This window comes from Cavia porcellus, unplaced genomic scaffold (genome assembly GCF_034190915.1).
Source record: "Cavia porcellus strain 051 isolate PalLab524CR breed Dunkin Hartley unplaced genomic scaffold, mCavPor4.1 scaffold_27, whole genome shotgun sequence".
Lineage (NCBI taxonomy): Eukaryota > Metazoa > Chordata > Mammalia > Rodentia > Caviidae > Cavia > Cavia porcellus.
The window spans coordinates 43332563-43351947 of NW_026947510.1; the positions used below are offsets into that span (position 1 = coordinate 43332563).

General features: G+C 33.9%; 1 protein-coding gene across 3 annotated transcripts in view; it reads left to right on the top strand.

Annotated features, from left to right (window-relative positions):
* Nucleotides 1–19385, top strand: part of Pik3c2g (phosphatidylinositol-4-phosphate 3-kinase catalytic subunit type 2 gamma) — a 289635-nt gene that overhangs the window by 180425 nt on the left and 89825 nt on the right. For all 3 annotated transcript variants that reach the window (XM_063237587.1, XM_063237588.1, XM_063237589.1), the window contains 6 exons: nt 616–796; nt 4170–4277; nt 9015–9107; nt 10626–10755; nt 13637–13773; nt 15705–15874. In XM_063237587.1, coding sequence (XP_063093657.1) covers nt 616–796; nt 4170–4277; nt 9015–9107; nt 10626–10755; nt 13637–13773; nt 15705–15874 — 819 coding nt within the window. The remainder of the gene's footprint in view (nt 1–615; nt 797–4169; nt 4278–9014; nt 9108–10625; nt 10756–13636; nt 13774–15704; nt 15875–19385) is intronic.

The window sequence follows — 19385 nt, forward strand, 5'->3', positions numbered from 1 at the left end:
TAGCTCAACTTATGTATTACAAAGCTCTACAGAGTCAGATTTTTATCTCATTTTACAAATAAAGAAATATCTTAACTCAACTAAGTAACTTGTAAGTTGTACTGGGAAATGGGTCCAAAAATGTCTAGCAGTGAGAGATGTTCCTGCCTTTACAATATGTTCCTCCAGGTTCCCCACAGGAAGTGCAGGGGGAAAAAGACAGTGTGGAGATATTACAATTTTTAAAAAGAAGAAACTAGTGGACTTGATGGTTAATCACAATGCAGCATCATCACTTTTCAAAAAAATTCTTTGTAAATATTTTAATAAGTTACAGGTGCTCTTGAGAGAAGTATTCACTACTGAATTAAGAAGACTAACCAAACAAAAAGTGCATTGAGACTTGAAATGAGAAAAGGCAAGGCCTCTTATTGATCTCTCCCTCTTGGAATCTCATTAGCTATCAGATGAAATTTGATGGCTGCCAACAAATAAACAACATTTTCACCATTCTTAGCTGTTAAACTGCCCCAAACCACCAAATACCGGTCAGTCTGAAATACACATACTGTTCCTGCTGGAAGCAGTTAAAACATTGGCTTTAGAATAAAGAATTCTCTTTTATTTTCCCTTCAGGCTGCTAAAAGATGCACAAAATGAAGCTTATTTTAAAAGTTGGTATCAGAAGTTGCTGGCTGCTCTCCAATTCTGTGTAGGAAAAGCCTTGAACGATGAATTTTCCAAGGAGAAGAAACTTATCAAAATTCTGAGAGACATTGGGGAAAAAGTCAAGTCTGCCAGTGATCCTCACAGACAGGTTTGTTCCGAAATCCATCTTGACATCGTGAAAAATTTCTTTAAATTTTAGTCCATTTAAGTTTTAATTTTATAGCTTAGAAAGCAAACTCATTGACTATACTTAAATGTAAGATTTTTAAGTCAATTATAATCAAGTCTTTTTCCCATTAACTTCCCTAACATTAATGACAATGCCTATCACCAGGACATGCTTTTTTGATGCACGTAGCTATATAGCACACGAAGAGGACATAATGAGAGAAAAATGAAGAAACCAATTTAAAGACAATTTGATCACAAAAGACCTAGTAATAAAATTTTTTAAGAACTTAATTTATTTTTCCTATTTTTATTAGTGTGTTTATAATACACAATGCATCTGTATCATTTCTTGATCCTTTTGTGTAATCTTAAAATTACAAAAACACATATCAGACTCATTGGGCAAGGTATAAAATCTAGGTCTTGATTTTCCTAATATTGCTATAGCTCAACTCATACTTCTAAAACTTTTATTTTTAAAATAAACTACAGGAAATCACACTAATCAATGCTGTATGGAAAGTAATAATTGTAGACTAAGATCCATGTGTGGTAACCAATATAGTGTGGCTTTATCTCACTAATTGTATAATAGTCGAACTGGCTATTCTTTTTCTTGGTCTAATAGAACATTTTGTGTTTTTAATTATCTGCATCATTAGCTCTCTTCACTGATACACACCATTAAGTACATTCTCTTAAATTCAGCATTCTACATGCAAGGAGATAGTGGACAACCATCCATTGTGTTAAGAGTAAGCACAACTGAGTACTTACTATCCACTAGAAGGATAGGAAGGCGTCTTTAACATCAGTCTTATGCTCAAGGGAAATCATAGTTTCTCTTCACTGTTTAAAATCAACAGGAATTTTTGACCAAATGATATGAAAATGGTAATAGTAAAGTATTCTAGGATTCTTTCAAAACTAGAATTTTTCTTAACTATAAGTCACTTCCTTTAATAGATATATCAAAAGCTATGCAACTCCTTATGGGAGCAGAAAATAAAAGAACCCACAGGAGAAATTGGAAAACAAAAAAATTTAAGCCTGAAATATATTTTTGAATGGGAAATGTATAAATGTTGGGTACAGGGAGAAATTGTAAGGTATATGATGTGATGGGCAATGTAAATTTTAAAAAATCTAACATTTATTCCTTTTGTTTGCAAGCATGTGAGTTATTTTCTAGTGGTGGTAAAAAAAAGTTGGTAGAAAGTAAAATAAATCAGTTTTAAATTTGCAGGAGTCTATATGTAAGTTTGATCTTTATCTCTTACGTTTTAAATCTCACACATAGGTTAGACATGCTCAACCCACCATATATAGAAATGTCATAGTGAAACCCATTAATTTGCATAATTTATGTGTTAATTTAAGAACATCCTTCACAAATCCAAGATATACACTATGATTAAATAATTCTAGTGACTTTTTGGCAATTTGTCATAAGTTTTGAGTGATACTGATATTATTCACTCAGATAAATGTATTTCTCCTGCCTTAAGTGGCAGTTTTTGTGAAAACATCTATTTATTTGAAAATTGGGAGAGAAAAGAAGCAAAAGAGAAGATAAAGGAGGAATTTATAAATCCTTACAATTTAAATTATTGATAGCTAATCTTTTGTTCTACTTAAAAGAAAAATCACTAAATTAAACCTAACTCTACAATATGGAGAAAAGGTTTTTACATGAACAAGAGGGGCAGAGATTTTCCTCCACAATAATTAGCAGGCAAACTCATGCATAGATAAGCCCAGGGTACAGCTACAGAAAAAGGGCGTCAGTGCCACTTGGCATCATGCTCTTCTGGGTTCTGGGAACAGAGGATTCTCTTATTTATCAGTGACCCAAGAGTAGGAATAAGAAATAAATTTTCAAGTGTTAGCTAATGTTATTAATCTGATATCCTCATTTTTAGCATTAGGGTTACTTTTCAAAATTAGGCTAAAAACACTTTTGATATTTCTCAATGAATTTTGATGGTTTACTTCTTTTGTCAAAGTACACACTTAAGATTTGGGGGTCTCTGATTTTCCACAGATTCAGTGAAGTATGGAAGAGAATAAATATCAGAATTACGTATTTGTCATCAACCAGTAAACTCTTTGCGTGTGCATTACTGACAGCATCAGGCAACTGTCATTTCTGGTCATTGTTATGATTTAGATCTAAATGTCTCCCCCCTCCCAAGTTTTCATGTGTATGGATGGTGATTGAATCATGAGGCTTCTTTGAGCCTGTTAAGCTTTGTTATCCTCTTTCTCAAAACCCCTGAAGTTGAAAGACACTAATAGGAAAAATTATTGATTTATGAGATTTAAAAGTGAAGAGTTTATTATGCATGCAACAAAAAAATGATACTTACATGAACTTGGAAGACAGGAAAACAAGCTTGATAGTTAAGAGAAAAATTAGATTATTATTAGCATAAATGTAAAAAGTTTTGCTAAAAATGTGATATCGTTAGCCTTTAACTTTATTGCTACCAAGATGCTCTTAAAAATTCCTGATATGATTCATAAATATATCTTTAAATAACAACATAAGAATAGGTCATTAAATTCCATTTATAAGGTATATCTATCTAGTGGATTCTTGCATGCAGGCCTTCAGTAGCTGCATGTGCCTCCGGGAAAGAGATCCTGATTGGATGTGGGTCAGTGAGGAGAAGAGCAGGAAGGGTCTATTCTCTCTCAGGGTCCTCCATCTTTCTGTTCCCTGGCTGGGATGGCTTAAGAAACTTTCCCTCCACCAGGCACCTCTGCCATCCTTTTTCTGTCTTGGAACCCCAGCAGACAATGAGCTGAAGTCATGGGCCAAAGTAAACTCTCCTCCTTTAAACTGTGGGTGGCAGGTATTGTGTTCAGCAGTGGGAAAATGACTAAACTGTCATTATAGTTACCAGCGTGTGAATATTTCTCTTAAATGCACTATTACCATTAAGGGCAAATGTTGAGAGTTTAAACTCATATTTCAGGAAATTACCAGAAAAGGGTTATGTTAATAATTACTTAAAGCAGGATTTGCAAATCAGTGGGCCACAGGCTAAGTCCAACCCATTGTGTTTTGTTTGAACAAGACAGTGCTTTGCTTGGTATTTGCTTTTAATTGATTTTTGAGGTCCTTGAGAAAGAGCACAGCTCTTTGTTTCCTATTTTCCCCAGAAGTCCTTATGTTCTTAGGTTCCTGCCTCCTCCTAGGTGACTACATCACCTGCCTCATCGCGAGTTCCTGCAATCTTGCATCCATTAAAGAGCTCATTTCAGCAGCAGAAGAAATTAAAACTTGAAAGAAGAGTCAGGCTTTACAGTTTCTTAACATTTGTTTCTAATGCTTTTTTTCATAGGAGGTTCTAAAAAAGGAGATTGGCAGACTAAATGAATTCTTTCAAGCTATAAATACTTGTTGTCTTCCACTGAACCCAGCACTATGTATAAAAGGGATTGACCATGATGTAAGTCTGTTTACTCAGTGAATCACTGGAGTATTCTGCTTTGCGTTATTTAGTTCACCATAGATGTCTGAAGTGGCTTAAAAGATCATAGATTGACACTGCAATTATTTTAAGAGAAAAGTAATTAATTTTCTCCCACACTACGTTTTCTATGTGACGCACAATATCCAGTTGGGATCGTATCAGCTTCATTGTGTGGCGTACTGATTTGGAAACAAAGTATTTATTAGTTCATTAGAAAAATAAAACAAAGATGTATTTCTCACCAAATTGATTGTATTTTACTTATTCGAAATGGTTCATTTGGTGACCTGCTTCATAGAACATTCTCTATTTCCCATTGAGTTACAAACGAATGGACCAGGTGGGAAAGTTGAATAATTTCATGCTTTGTTTAGATTATGTATATACCATTGTCTCCTACACTAATATTAATCATTAGCTACAACATCTTCATTTTGATTTGATTTGAAATTTATTGGTACCCATGTGTCTGTGAGTCATATAATTTATGTTGTGATTTTACTCATACATGGGAAGCCCTCGCTGACATTGTCAGACACAACCTCTTGAGCCTTCTTTTCCTAATCCTCTGTCACATGGTGCTTTCTCAGTCACCATTCTATGGCTTAGATTCATTCTTTTTTCTTTGATCCTGTTAAGCTTTGTTATCCTCTTCTCAAAACCCCTGAAGTTGAAAGACACTAATAGGGAAAATTATTGATTGTGAGATTTAAAACTGAAGAGGTTAAAGTTTCATGTATGCACCCAAAAAAATGGTACTTAAGAGAAATTGGAAGACAGGAAAATAAGCTCAATAATCAGAGAAAAAATGGACTATTATTAGTATAAATGTAAAAGTGTTGCTAAAAATAGGGTTTCATTAATTAGCCTTTCAACTTTGTTGCTCTTAAAATTCCTGATATGACTCATGCATGTATTTTTAAATAACAAAATAAAAAATAGGTCATTAAATTCCATTAGTAAAGGCTGGGGATTTAGCTCAGCAGCATCTGCCTTGCAAGCACGTGGTTGCAAGTTCGATTCCTGGTACCAAAAAAAAAAAAAAAAAAATCCACAAGCAAATATCTATTTAGTCTAAAATCCATATCATCACTAAATTTGAGTACTAGGATTGAAGCCAGTTTCTCATGCTTGTTAGGCAAACGCTCTAACACTGACGGCCTTCAAATTGAAATCATCACTAATTCTTTCAAAATTGTATTCTTTTCAAAATTTACTGACTGCTATTGACGACAAATAATCAACATTTCAAAGATATAGTGTCTTATGGTAGGAGGAGAAAAAGATCACTGAATCCAGTTGAGTTTTACCCATTTTTTTCCTTGATTTCTTGAGTACTTTTTTAAGGAATAGAGTGGGTTTTTTTCCCCAATTAAAATTGCATGTGCATACTGGCCTGTATGGGCCCTGGGGTTGGATGCTGGCACCAAGAGGTCATTCTTAAGGGAACCACAGGGAGTTTCCCCCTGCTGGAACTACATAAAATGTGCCTGTAGGTAAATAATGCACAAGACCGATATGGCCAGGTGGCACAGCCCTGTAATTCATTTCAATCTGTCCTTTGTTCCTGCCGTACAAAGAGATGAAAAATCTCATAATTTGAATAAATTTGGCTAAATTGCCTGTTCTAGAAAATGCATTATGAAATAATCCACACTGGGAAGAAACCTGAGTATAATGCATATTGAGTACCTGTAATAAATATCTTATTTGACATCTGATCCACACTAGGGGAAGAGTATATAAATGTTGAAAGTTTGGGGGGGAACGTCAATCAGAAAACTTAACTTGTTTACTATGTGCAAATTCATACCAGAGAAAGATCTTTTGAACATAATGTGGCAAAGAATCTTCTCAGAGTAAATGTCCTTCCCTAGGTCACAGACTTCACATAGGCAGAAATCTCTATAAATGGAATGAATAAGAATTGAAACTCACCTCATTTTGCCCTGGAGCTCACACACTGCCAATAAACCCTGTGAATGCAGGTTTTTGGCTACCGTGCCAGTCTTAATATACATCAGAGAACCTATTCTGGGGACAACCTTATCCAGGCAAAGACGTAGGAAAGCCATTATGATTGTGAGCCATTGTAGCTCACAGCTTACTGAGCTGTGAGAGTTCATACTTCTAGTATGAAGTTCTTCGAGCATAGAAAGTGTGGAAAAAGCTTTAATCTGAGTTCCTGCACCATCAATCATCTACACTGACAGAACTGTTTGCGCCTGGCTCAATCCATTCCTACATCACGACTCTCAAAATTAGGCAGCAAGGTCTTAGGTTTCAGTTAAGTTTTCTTTATAGGAAGAATTCTCAATCTTGTCCCCCCAGAAACCACTGAGTATGATCGTTCCTTGTTTCCTTTTAAGTCACTAAGAGATGACCAGGTAGAATAGTTGAGGGTAACTTAATACAATCCTTCCTTGCCATTGAAAAACCAAGGATCAGGCACTGTGTTTCTTTTTTCAACTATTTTTAAATCTATGTGAATAATCTGTGCTTCCCAAGAACAGAAGGCATATTTTCCCTGTTTCAGTTTTTAATCTTCTTCTAGATTTTCTTCCTCACCATTTATATAAACTCAATTTGCAAGACTGCTTTACTCTTCCTGTCTTTTGGCTGTGGTCACTTAGGAAATCTACTCTCATTTAATCTCTTGTTTGCTTTTCCCACCTGAAAAACGGTTTCTCCTCCCTACTTTCTAATCCATGTTCTTCATTATCTTCAAGATCAAGTTCACCTTTGAAAGATTTTCACTTCAAATGCTTCCTTCTCCATCTTTGATAAACTTCCTTGTGAACTGCTTTCAATGTAATACATATGTAAATTTTTCATACCATTTTTGTGGCTTTCATGTCGGTGACTGGAGTATTCTTTTCTGCTATCATATAGATTTTGGTTTACCCACCATGATTTAGTATATAATGTTTTTGACATGGCTCTTAAAAAATATATTGCATGTGAAAACCAAGAAAATGAAACACTCAAAGCAGAGTTGCTCTGAATGAAAGTCTAGTAGAGGAGCTAACCCTTGCCTTCCACCTCCTTTTTATCTCTGTCTCTTCCCTGGACTTGAGAGACTTCAAAAGGATCCTCAACACAGGATGTAGAGTTTGAAAACTAATCTTGACTCATTTCTTGTCTATTATACAATTTCTTGATTCTATACAATGGAAATATCATATGATCCCTGATTAACTAATTTCTACAGCAGAAGTTTATGCTCAGCAAGCAGTCTTGCCCCTTAAACTATAAAATTCAAACTGATTAAGCAAGGATTTGTGTTTGGTTAAGGATTAGCTTAGCTTTCTATTGAAGGGTAAATTAAGAAATAACTCCTTTGTTCTCAGTTTATACTGATTCCACACATCCCAGAGATAATATTTAAACTGATCTTTCAGCACATCTTGGTATCATATTTTACTAAATGGATACATTGAAAGCATCAAACCTCTTTTCTTTCTTTATAATTAACTTAACTCTTTACTTTCTATATGAACTCTGTAGTAACCCAAACACATATAATTTTTCAACACTCAGCTAGTTGTAGGGTAGTAAGCATCAGGAAAAGTCAGTGTCATCAGGCTCAAGATCCAAATACAAAATGTGTTTGAAAGAAGTAAGGCAAAGAAATGAAGTTTGTGCTTTGATTTCTAAAGACAGTGTTTATTAGCAAGAAAGGAAGAAACATAGAAACCTTTCAGATTACTCCCTTAGTGTTACACAGAGTAAAATGTATTCTGTATCCATTAGCTCATCTGCTTGTTACCAAAATATAAGAGATAGGAGTTGTTATCTGTTTTACAGTGAGAAACAGACCCACTAAGTTACTTCCCTGGTGTTTTATGACTGAAAAGTTACAGAGCCCAAACTTGAATTCAGGTCTTTTTTTGTTTATTTGTTTAACTCTGTATCCGTGTTTCCTTCAAGTGTGCCATGGAGCAGAAATTATGGTAAGGAAATAGCATTTTTAACTTTCATCTACTAACCAACTTTCATAAACGTAACATCTGCATATTGCTTATTTTATTTAGACCTTAAACTTCTCACTATTGCTTACTGAGGAAAAATTACAGATAAATATTTGCATCCCAATACATATCTATGATAAATTAGCCACAAGAGATTAATGATAATCACTAAAAATAAATAGAATGAAATAATAATGCCCTGCAATAAAATTTACAGCATTAAGACTTTTGGATGTTAGGGCCATTATGCATTGAAAAGTGGTTAGTTGAAAACAAGAACTACAATATAGTACCAATATAGCCAATCTAATAACCAGTGTGGCTCCTAAGTAACATATAGGCAGGTAGCATATACAGTGTGGACTCACTGCACTAAAGAATTATTCACCTACTGAGCAAGATGGATGAGATGGTACAAGTGCACATCATACTACTCAGAATGATGTGCAACTTAAAATTTATGAATTATTGATTTCTGGAATTTCTATTTAATAGTTTCAATCATGGTCACCTGAAGGTAACTGAAACTGCAGAAACAAAATGATGGGAAAAAAATGAACTGCTATAAACACTTTAACTGATAGGCTGAAATTTGTTTGTCTGCTTTTAACAAATGTGTTTCGTTGTTCCAAAGTATTCGTATGTGTTTGCTCAAGTAACAAATTCTGCAAAGAACCATGATTTCAGGGAAAGAAATATTATTTTTGGTATATTTTATTCACCATTTTTTATCTTCCTACAGGCATGTTCATATTTCACATCTAATGCTTTGCCATTAAAGATTACTTTCATCAATGCTAATCCGATGGGCACAAACATCAGCATTATTTTTAAGGTACAATAGCACTCATAAAACATAGGATTGATTCCATTAGCAGAACTATTGATTTATTAATAACAGAACGAAATGACTGCAGCTATTTTCCTTTGGAAAAGCACAGAGGTTTCCCACTTCTTTCAGATTCTGCCTTTTTATAGAATTATAATGCATGCCAAACTAGGATTGGCAATAAATCAAACATTACTGGCTCAAAGCAAGGAAGACTTTGATACAAAATTTAATATGTTTGAGTTGGGAATATGGATCAGCGACACAGTGCTTGCCTGGCGAGGTTCTGAGTTCAATTCCCGCTACCAAAAAAAAAAAAATAACAAAAAACAAAAAGCTTAATATGTGTAAGAAATAAAAGCATATGATAACATTTGATTGTCATGAAAAATGGAATGCGACTTAAGACCCTTAGGACCTTTCCTTCAGCCTAAATACTGAACTAGGGTCAAAATTGGTTGGAACTCAAAAAGCATGTTAGTGTAACATAAAATGTTTTATCTCCAAGTGTTTGTTTATTTTAGTTATTTGGGTCTTTTTTTTCTTTGTAAATGAAAAGTAAATGGTACCAGTTCATCCTACTCTCGAATCCATGGAAAACTCCAATGAGAGTAAAGTGATTTAATATATTATAAACATGAAACAAATAGGAATTAGTAAAGAAGCTGTAGTAAAACAGTAAGACTTGCCAATCATCTCTTTATTTTGTCAATTATTTAATAGGACTCAAAGTAAATTTCTATGAACTTTGATTCTATTTTTGAGGACAAGGATTAATATAGCCACTTTTACTTTGACTGGTGTATCCAAAAGCTTTAATACTGCCTTCCTACTGTATGTACAAAGGGAGAAAAAAGCCACAAAATGTTACCATGGCAAAATATTCCATGCTTAATTTAGAAAATGTTTTTAAAATCAAACCGCTTATTTGTTTAAAAGTATAGAACAATGCTTTTTTTGGACATTTTGTATTTCTATCACCTCTGTTAGAAAATTACCTCTTTATCATTTCTTCTTATTGTCAAAGACAGTTTTTTTTCTGGAGACCACCTCCAAAATAGGAGAAATCACTGACTCACAGTCTGCTGAATCATATATATGCTATATATATTCTTAGTTAAGAACTCTTGATGTTCGAACAGAACATCAGTGGATAAGATTTTGCCATACTTGATAATCTTTACACAGGAAGAGATATCTGTAGGTTGAGAACATCTGCTTCTCTTCACTAGACTTTTAGACTAAGAAATTACACGTGGATGATACTGAAAGACCATTATCAGGGACAACATTCCAAGCAGTGCTTCTAATTTGAGGGCTGTAGTTCCTGAAGTCATTTCAGGGGAAGTTCTTATTTTTTTGATCGTCTGTCAGAAACATAAGGTATTCTTAGTACTACTGAAACAAGTGAAACCATCCTAAATGAGGTTGGAAATTTATTCAAGAAAAGAAATGACATGTACATCTGAACGGTTTGAATGGCATTTAAGGAGGAACCAGAGCTTTTCATTTTGTTTTGAACAGACTGGAGATGATCTTCGCCAGGATATGCTTGTCCTACAGATTATTCAAGTGATAGACAACATTTGGCTACAGGAGGGTCTAGATATGCAAATGATCATTTATAGATGTCTGTCTACAGGAAAAAACCAAGGTCAGTATAGATTAAAAAGTGAATTGACATGTATTGCTTATCTCACACGTTCACTGGTAAACTTTCTACAGTATTCATTTCAGAGTACAAATTCAAAAGTCCAACCAAAGAAACTATACCAATTCTTCCCTTCTAAAAGAATAACTTCCAAAATGATATGCAAAAAATTTAGGAGAATCATAAACTTTTAGATAGCAATTAGGACCAGTGTGAACTGTGTTATTCCTTTATGTTTTTTCATGAATAGTTACATTAATGATTGATTTTTCTATTGTTCTCACTTTTCTAAAATAATATAGATGCATCTCAATTCACAATGGGGTCACATACTGATAAACCCATCATAAGCTGAAGATATAGTAAGTCAAAATGCATTTATCTAACACTCCATGCAGCATAGCACAGCAGCAGAATACACGGAGTAGCACTGTATACCTTTATAATCGTGAGGCTGTCAAGGAGCTGTGGCCTCCTACTTCTGCCTGCCTTCACAAGAGAATACCGTATTTCACACTGTCAGCCAAGGAAGAGATCGAAATTTAACATCTGAAGTACAATTTCTGTTGAATACATTTCACGCTTGTTTCATAATAAATTGGAAAACTCTTAAGTCGAACAGTTGCTAAGTTGAGAATCAATGGAAATGTTCAAATATTTAAAAAATACAGTTATTGGCTATCAACAAAAATTTTACATATTTTCAAATGTGTATCAAAGTTCAGAAAATTCTAAACATATTATAGACCTGCATTTAATTTCTAAAAGACTTTTGAAAAGGTACAGTATCAACAGGAAAAAATGTCCACACATGTAAATGTTGAACATGTTTCAATATTTCTTTTCTTTTACAAAAGTCAGTAATATTAATGTGGAAATATAATTACAGTTATGCATGTTTCCAATAAAAGTATTATCAGTGGCCCATTCAAATTATGACCAAAACATCAAATAAGAATTGCAGTCATATACAATCATGGTAAATTGAAGGAACAATAATTCCTAAAGCATCATAATCTTTTTTGCATATGATCATTATGACTTAGAATTTCATTCAATTAATTAGCAAAACTATAGAGATACATGTGATAAACACAGAGACATGAGATACATGAGATAAACAAAGAGACAAAACTACGAAACTAGAAAAGGACCTAGACTCAGTATTCAACTTTATATTTTAAGTTCAAGTAGAAGTATAGTTTAAACCTGTCATGGAAAAGAACTGTCTCTTCTCGCTTTCTCAATCCTAAGGTTTCACCGGCAGATTCAGTGCCCCAGCCAATTGTGAGTTGAGATGTTAGATGCAAATCTTCATGCATTTGCCAGCTACTTTAACTTGCAGTTTGGTACATCACAATATTCCTCTATAAAATGCTACCTAATCATTTGGATTCTGATAGTAGGGCTCTTGGTCCAATGCCAAGTATCTCACACATTTCTAAAGCTCTAGTGCCCATGAAAAAAATATTTTATTATTGCTACCATGCAAGTCTTATTCAATGTGTTCTGCCTTTCCTTTTCCACCTACTGTCGTAGTTCTCCCACAGCCTAATACACTGAAAAAGTAAGAATAAAGCGAAATAATCCACACTGAGCCTTTGGACATTACATGGATCACTCTTTCTTCCAAAATTGAATAAACCTCTAATTCCAATGGAATCCTTCAATTTCAACTACTTGTAACTGTTTACAATCTCACACTGTAACTGAATGAACATCCTTTAAATTTATTGAAAACTTAGCAAAAATGACTATAGGCTTATCCAAAGTTGCAGACCTCATAAGCAAAGTTATTTTTCCTCTATCTAAAACATTTTATAGTTGTAGGATTTTAGAGGGTATTATACTGACAAAAAACTTTGAGACAAATAGAGATTATAAAACAAATGTCATTTTTAAAAAACTAGGTTGTATTCCTTATTGGATATGTAGTGTTCAAAAACTTTTCAACATTTTAAAACTCAACCATCACTGTATTCATAGTTATATTTGTGCCTCTAGCTCCTCTGAGTATTTAAGTTTGCAACTCTTGTAATTGTACTAGCTGTGAAAATCAGGCACTCTAGATTTTAATCTATTTCAATGATTTTATTTATCAAAATATGCACTGAGGGTTGTTTTAGGACTTTCATCCTAGAAGAGTTTTGAGTACTTATATTGAGTTGTTTTTCTGTATAGGTTAAAAGTCAGAAAGATTTAAAATACAAAATGCTAATAATTTTAGGAATACATAAAAAAAAGCTTTGATGGAACCATTGGAATAAAGGTCTTACTTAAGTTTAATCAATATAGGCTGCCTCATAAAACATATTTGTATAGTTTTTCTTTAATATTGACTGGGAATGAAGGAGCAAATGACTCCCTATGTACTTCCTGCAGAGTTTTCCATGAACTTCCAGAAATGTTACATTCAATTGGGAAGATTTTATGAACCTGAACATTGATTTTTATGATGTATTTGAAATGTTCATTGTGGAAAATGCATTTGGTTCACTGAAGTCAGAGATGTGTTTGTCATACAAGCTGCAGTGTCCTCCATTATACTGTAAATGAACATCCCAGCAATATGACAATTGCCCCGCTCCTCTGGTGACGTGGGGACATTTAGAGTGGTTCTTCATCAGTGTCCTAAAACAAATATTTAAGGCAACTTCTGGTAGATAGGACTAAAACCCAATAAACAGCTGCATCAATTCACAAGATTTAGGAAGAAGCCCATCTAGATAAGTCTTCTATAGAAAAAAAAATAGATTTGGAAAGGAAAAGGGGATCTTAGTAGTGTTGAAAATTACTGCTGTTGCTGAGATCAAGATGTATTTCCTAAGTGTCCCTCTTGCTGTGAAGAAGGAATTATTTCCATGATCTCTTTTTTATCAACCAGGGTTGGTGCAGATGGTTCCTGATGCTGTAACCCTTGCAAAGATCCATCGCCATTCTGGACTCATAGGACCACTGAAAGAAAATACAATCAAAAAATGGTTCAGTCAGCACAATCACATAAAGGCAGATTATGAAAAGGTTTGTCGTGCCAGAACTAATTTTAAATATGCTGTGGTTCATTAGTTAGTCTGATTCATGGGAAAGTAAATTAAGTACACCTTGAGTTCTAATATCACTTAGTCATCAGACTAGTAATAATGACTGTTTAAATGGCATTCTAAATGGATAGAAGTTTCTGCGTTAGAATTTCCTTGTGAGGGAAGTTGCAGGGTATCAGTAATGAATCTCTCTGCTCAGCTGCCTCCCTAACAGCCATCTTCCCAGAGGTGATTCCCCTTCAAACTTCAAGTAACTTCCACCTATTTATACACAACCTCTTGTTTCTCTAAATAACCCTTCTTCTTTGTTAAATGTTTTTTCTGCTATGTTTTACTTTTCATCTGCCATTCTTCAAGTGGTTTGCGGATTGCAAAATAATTGTGTGTATTATATGACTTTTACAAAATGTACTGCAAACATGATTTGACATCTGACCTGCCTTGTACATTTGCATAGCTTGTTCCCTATATATACCAGGGGTCCCGGAAGAAGGGATAAGTGTGGCTTATTCTACTTGCCAAGCCATGAACTGTCAGAGATAGGTTACCAAGACCCAGAAGCATCTGTATGCTGATTCACACAAAAGAACAATAATAGTTAAATTAGAGTGGAGAACATTGCTGGAAACAGTCGCATGCAGTGAAATTCCTTTATGCTGAGAAGCTCCTGAAACCTATGCAAACGGACGATTGCTCATTGTAGGAGGCATGGACTATCATAAAGAAACCCAAGAGTTTATTCATTCCTTAATTCTTGAGGCCAGATTTGAAAGAATTAGATAGGAATATCTTTAAATTCACTTTTTTAGCTGTACCCAAAAGTAACAGGAGTACCTAAAAACAACTTGAATTTTGCACAAACTCCCCTTTTGATGTGGTTTGAGGTGCAACCACGTATGCTATTCACAACCACCATGTGCAGAGTATATTTTATCTTCATTTGTAAGTGAAGAAATTCTAAACAGACAAGTCAAGTGACTTGCTCAAGCACTTGAGAAATCTAGAACTAAGGTATCCAAGCATCTTGGTGTATAAAGTGACACAGGCGGCCACTCCAGGGATTCGGTCTGCCACTCCATGAGCCCTGTATCCTCAGCCACACCAATTGTGCATGGTTACACCATTGGGCTGATATAAGTGATTTGTGATATGACTAGGAGACCATTTTGGAACCAAAGAATAGCTTGAGAAAGGAACTGATTATAAGAAACATATGCCATGATCAACTTAGTGTTAATCCTTTTCTTACAACTCAGGCATTCACTGATACATACTGTACCAAAACACTTCAGACACCAACTGGATATCCTATTTATAAGGAAAAATCTGAATATTACAAGTTTCTCGATATAGATGTTTGTCTGAAAAATTTAAAGATTAAATTTTTTTTTTCTCTTTTTTGAGGCAGGGTATCACTATAGAGTTCAGGCTGAACCTGAGCTCAGTGTGCAGTCAGGCCAGCCTGGGTATCATGGTGATTCTACTGCCTTAGACTCCCCACTTGGCACAGTAAAAATTCATATTTTAAATGTTGCCTCTAGGGAAAGGAAATATTAGACTCCCTATTTTTTCCTATTTTACTTTGCAAACATTCATTGTTGCATATTTGAGGCATCAAAAAATCACACCAGGAATCCTCTACAATAAATCATGAGAATTAGCTCCGTATGAATGAGAGATACTTCTCCCAATTTTAATGAAAAGCAGCACTAAAGAACCAAATGTTTCATGGTTTTTCAGTCTCATACCAAGACGAGCTACATATTCATACCCATCTTTCCACTGAGTTGTAAAAATTGTTCTTGATTGTGTAATTTTGCTTTTCTGTTTTACATTTGCCATTACCCCTGATGCTAATACATTTTCTCCCTTTTTTTATTATTTTTGTGTTTCTGTTTCTTAATTAATTAGGCCTTACGGAACTTTTTCTATTCCTGTGCTGGCTGGTGCGTGGTAACCTTCATCCTGGGAGTTTGTGATCGCCACAATGACAACATCATGCTGACAAAGTCAGGGCACATGTTTCATATCGACTTTGGAAAATTCTTAGGTCATGCACAAACATTCAAAGGGATAAAAAGGTCAGTGCACAAATATTTATTAAAGTAATTAGCAATGTCCTCAATAATTTACAACATATAATGGCATAAAAACCCTGCAGATGACTTACTCCCCATCTCTCAAATCCCCCAAGGCAATATAAACATGATTACTGTATATATAGTTAATGAGACTAGAGGAAAAACTTTTTTTTTCAATAGATTGTGGGCTAGATTGGCCTCTCAGATGGAATACTAATCCTACTGTAACTGTATTGTTGGAAATAATTTTTTTATAAACCTTGAATGAATAATGAAGCATGAGTTGATGATATTAATATGGGTGCATTACCCATAACAAACACCACCTTGGTTCCAAACATCATAAAACCAGTCCCTTCCCTCACTGAGTTAGCTTGAGCTCCACAAATATTTTGTGAGCTTCCACCATTTAATGAGGTTCACAATATAAACAAGGCAGACGAAAGCCCTACCTCTATCCAGTAGGCTTGACAGACATTAAACAGGTTAATAAGCGAAGAAATAATATTAGGCAATAGGAAGTTTTATTATAAGATAAAGCAAATAAATGGTATAGAAAGTAAGTCAGGCAGAGATGATATTTTAAAGAGTCTTCTAGAAGACGAAAGCAGAACCATATGATGTGTGAACTGTCCCTTTGTGAAAAACCAAAAGAAGAACATTCCAGAAAGAAAAAGAAACTTAGAAATCTCATCTTAATGCTTAGGCTGCTGTAAACTTTCTGACTTCTCACAGTAACACATCTAAGTTATGAATGAAGGATTTCATATCCTGTGTATAAACAAACAGTCTCTTCTTAGCGGCTTTGGTTGAGATTTAGGAGGATTTACATCAGCAGATTAAATCAAAGGACAGCTCAGCCCAGTATTACTTAATGATTCTGGAGAAAATTTGGCTAAGCCGTATAGTAGAAATAATGAGGAATTTCTTCAGCTTTCTAAAGCCAATTGGTTTTTCTTTTGAGGTGTTGCTTAATTATTATCTGCATCTCTTTATTCTCTCTTACAAATTTACAAATTAAAGTGATTAACAAATCATGCATCCACAAGTTTTCACTTAGAATTTTTTAGTAACAATAATCTCTATAAACTAATATATATTATACAAAAGATATTACTGTAGTAAAGTAAAAGTTTCACTCGATAATTTTTTGATAGTAACTTTTGTTTCTTTCAGAATAGGTGAAATTAAGGAAGGCCTTTATTAGTGAAGTTTATTGATCTTCTAACTCACTCTTTCAATTCCTTTTTTAGACTATATTTTCAGCCTATATTGAAAAATCTGGCTCTGATATTATTAGCTTTACACTAAATCTTAATTGTAGTTTTCTTTCTAAGCAATTTTAGGGGCAGTGTGCAGACTAGTTAAAGTCAGCTGCTCTGGAGACAGATTATGTTGGGGTTTTTAGACCCTGCTCTACCGTGTACCACAGGGTGACTGTGAGTAAACAGCTTCTTTGTACCTTATTTTTCTCGCCTATAACCCAGTTTTTGGTTGAAGATGAAATGAACTGACACATCTAAAAGAGTATCCTTATAGATGTTTATTTTTTATAAGAAATGACGTGATAAGAAGTAAGATTATATCTCTAACCAATATTGCTTCTTTTGTTTAATATTGTCTAAAACCATGGCACCTTATACAATCTGTACAGTGAGATTCATATTTGTATAATTTGATTGACACCTCTTAGAAATACATAATAATCATATTCATCATAGGGAATTTGTATTTGTACATGATATACCTTGCTTCTTTTTTTTTTTTTTTTTTTTTAGCATTCCACTCCCCTTCCTTCAATCCTTTTCTCCTCCTTTTATATTTTAAACTATTAGGTTTTTAATTCTCTGATGTTGAGAATTAATTGACCAGCTGACTGGTGAGCACTGCTTCTCAAGTTTGTATTGTAAGGTGTTTCACCGAGTCACCACTGATTCCTGCTGTAATTTTAGACACAAGCAAAGGTAGTGTAGACCTGACTCTCAGTGGTTCACTAGAGGGTATTATTATGTGTAACCCTTCTCAACCTTGCACCCATTAGTCCCACATTAGTAGGCTGAAATCAGGCATAGTGAAAACACTTGTACCACAAAAAGTGACAGACAATCAGAGATTTTTGCATTTTATTTTCCTTAAGGTAAAATAGGTAGGTGATTATTAAATAATTACTGACATAAACATGTATCCAGCTTAAAATACATTTTAAAAAAAACACTCCAGAGTATAAAAAAAAAAATTAACCCCTATTCTTTTCCTAGTAAGAAATTTAAAATACACAGAATAATCAAGATATCCTATCAGTCTTTTTACCTAATTTTTATCCCAATAGATCACTCTCACAAAACTGATCTCAGCATTTCCACATTAATGCTTTTATTAAAATTCCATGAATCTAAAATCATTTCAACATTATTTCTACTAGTTAGTTAACTACCACTGATTTAAAATTTTTTAAATTTAATTTCTAAATTGGGAATTGTAACACTATGCTCTAAATATTTTCACTTCAAAACCATCTTTTAAATATTAAATTTCTTTGATGAATTAAATGATTAATATTATCCTTCTCCAATCATTCTGGTTCAGTATATAATTCTCAATGATCCAAATGCTAAATAGGAATTAACAACCCCCAAAAAACTTTGATTATTTAGTGTTCTTTGAAATTAGATGAATTTCACTGGTCTGTTATGTGTGTGGTGGTAAATAGAAACACTGTTGTTCCTTTTGCTCAAGGAAGACTTGGTGTCATTTGATCCTTCTAAAATGCCCTTTGTGATACCTTTGCAACTGTGAATACCTTTAGAGATGGCTTTGTATCCTGATAACTAAGCATACAGTAAAGTTTCAAGTTTGGTTAAAAGATAACTCTAAAAGTTCCATGGAAGTTACTTCCCTTGACCTTTCTCTTAATCTTAGAAAATGTAATTTTTCTGAAGATAAAATTATTAAGAACATGCCATATTCTTTTACTCTACCTAGAAATTTTTTAATTTTTAATTTTATTTTAAATATAATAAAATCCAACAAAACAAAATAAATCTAATCAAAACAAATCAGTAAAATTGGTACTGAACTTCAAATCAGGATAATAGGAAAAACAACAATGGCTACCATGGTGTATCTTGTTTCTTTGCTTAGAAATGTATAGATTTTTATATTTTAAAATTGAGGGACAATGGATAAGGAAAATATTGTTTGAGAGAAGGAAGAGAAGGATAAAAGAACCCAAAAGAGAGAAGGAACTTTAGTAGTATAAGAATTCTGCCTTCTTGTACTGAATAAACTTCTGTCTCACAGTGAGCAAAGCAAGCCTCAGATGGAAGATGTGAATCAAACACCTCAGACAGTGTAAAATACAATGTGCCTGCCAATATATACGGTTTTTAGCCCTTTCTCTAAATGTAGTCTTTACATAAAAACTAAAAAATCCCTGCTGCTAATCTAACAAAAGAATTTCATCGGTACCCAACTGAAGACACAAGGCCTTGTTTTCATTGTTTGGAAAACA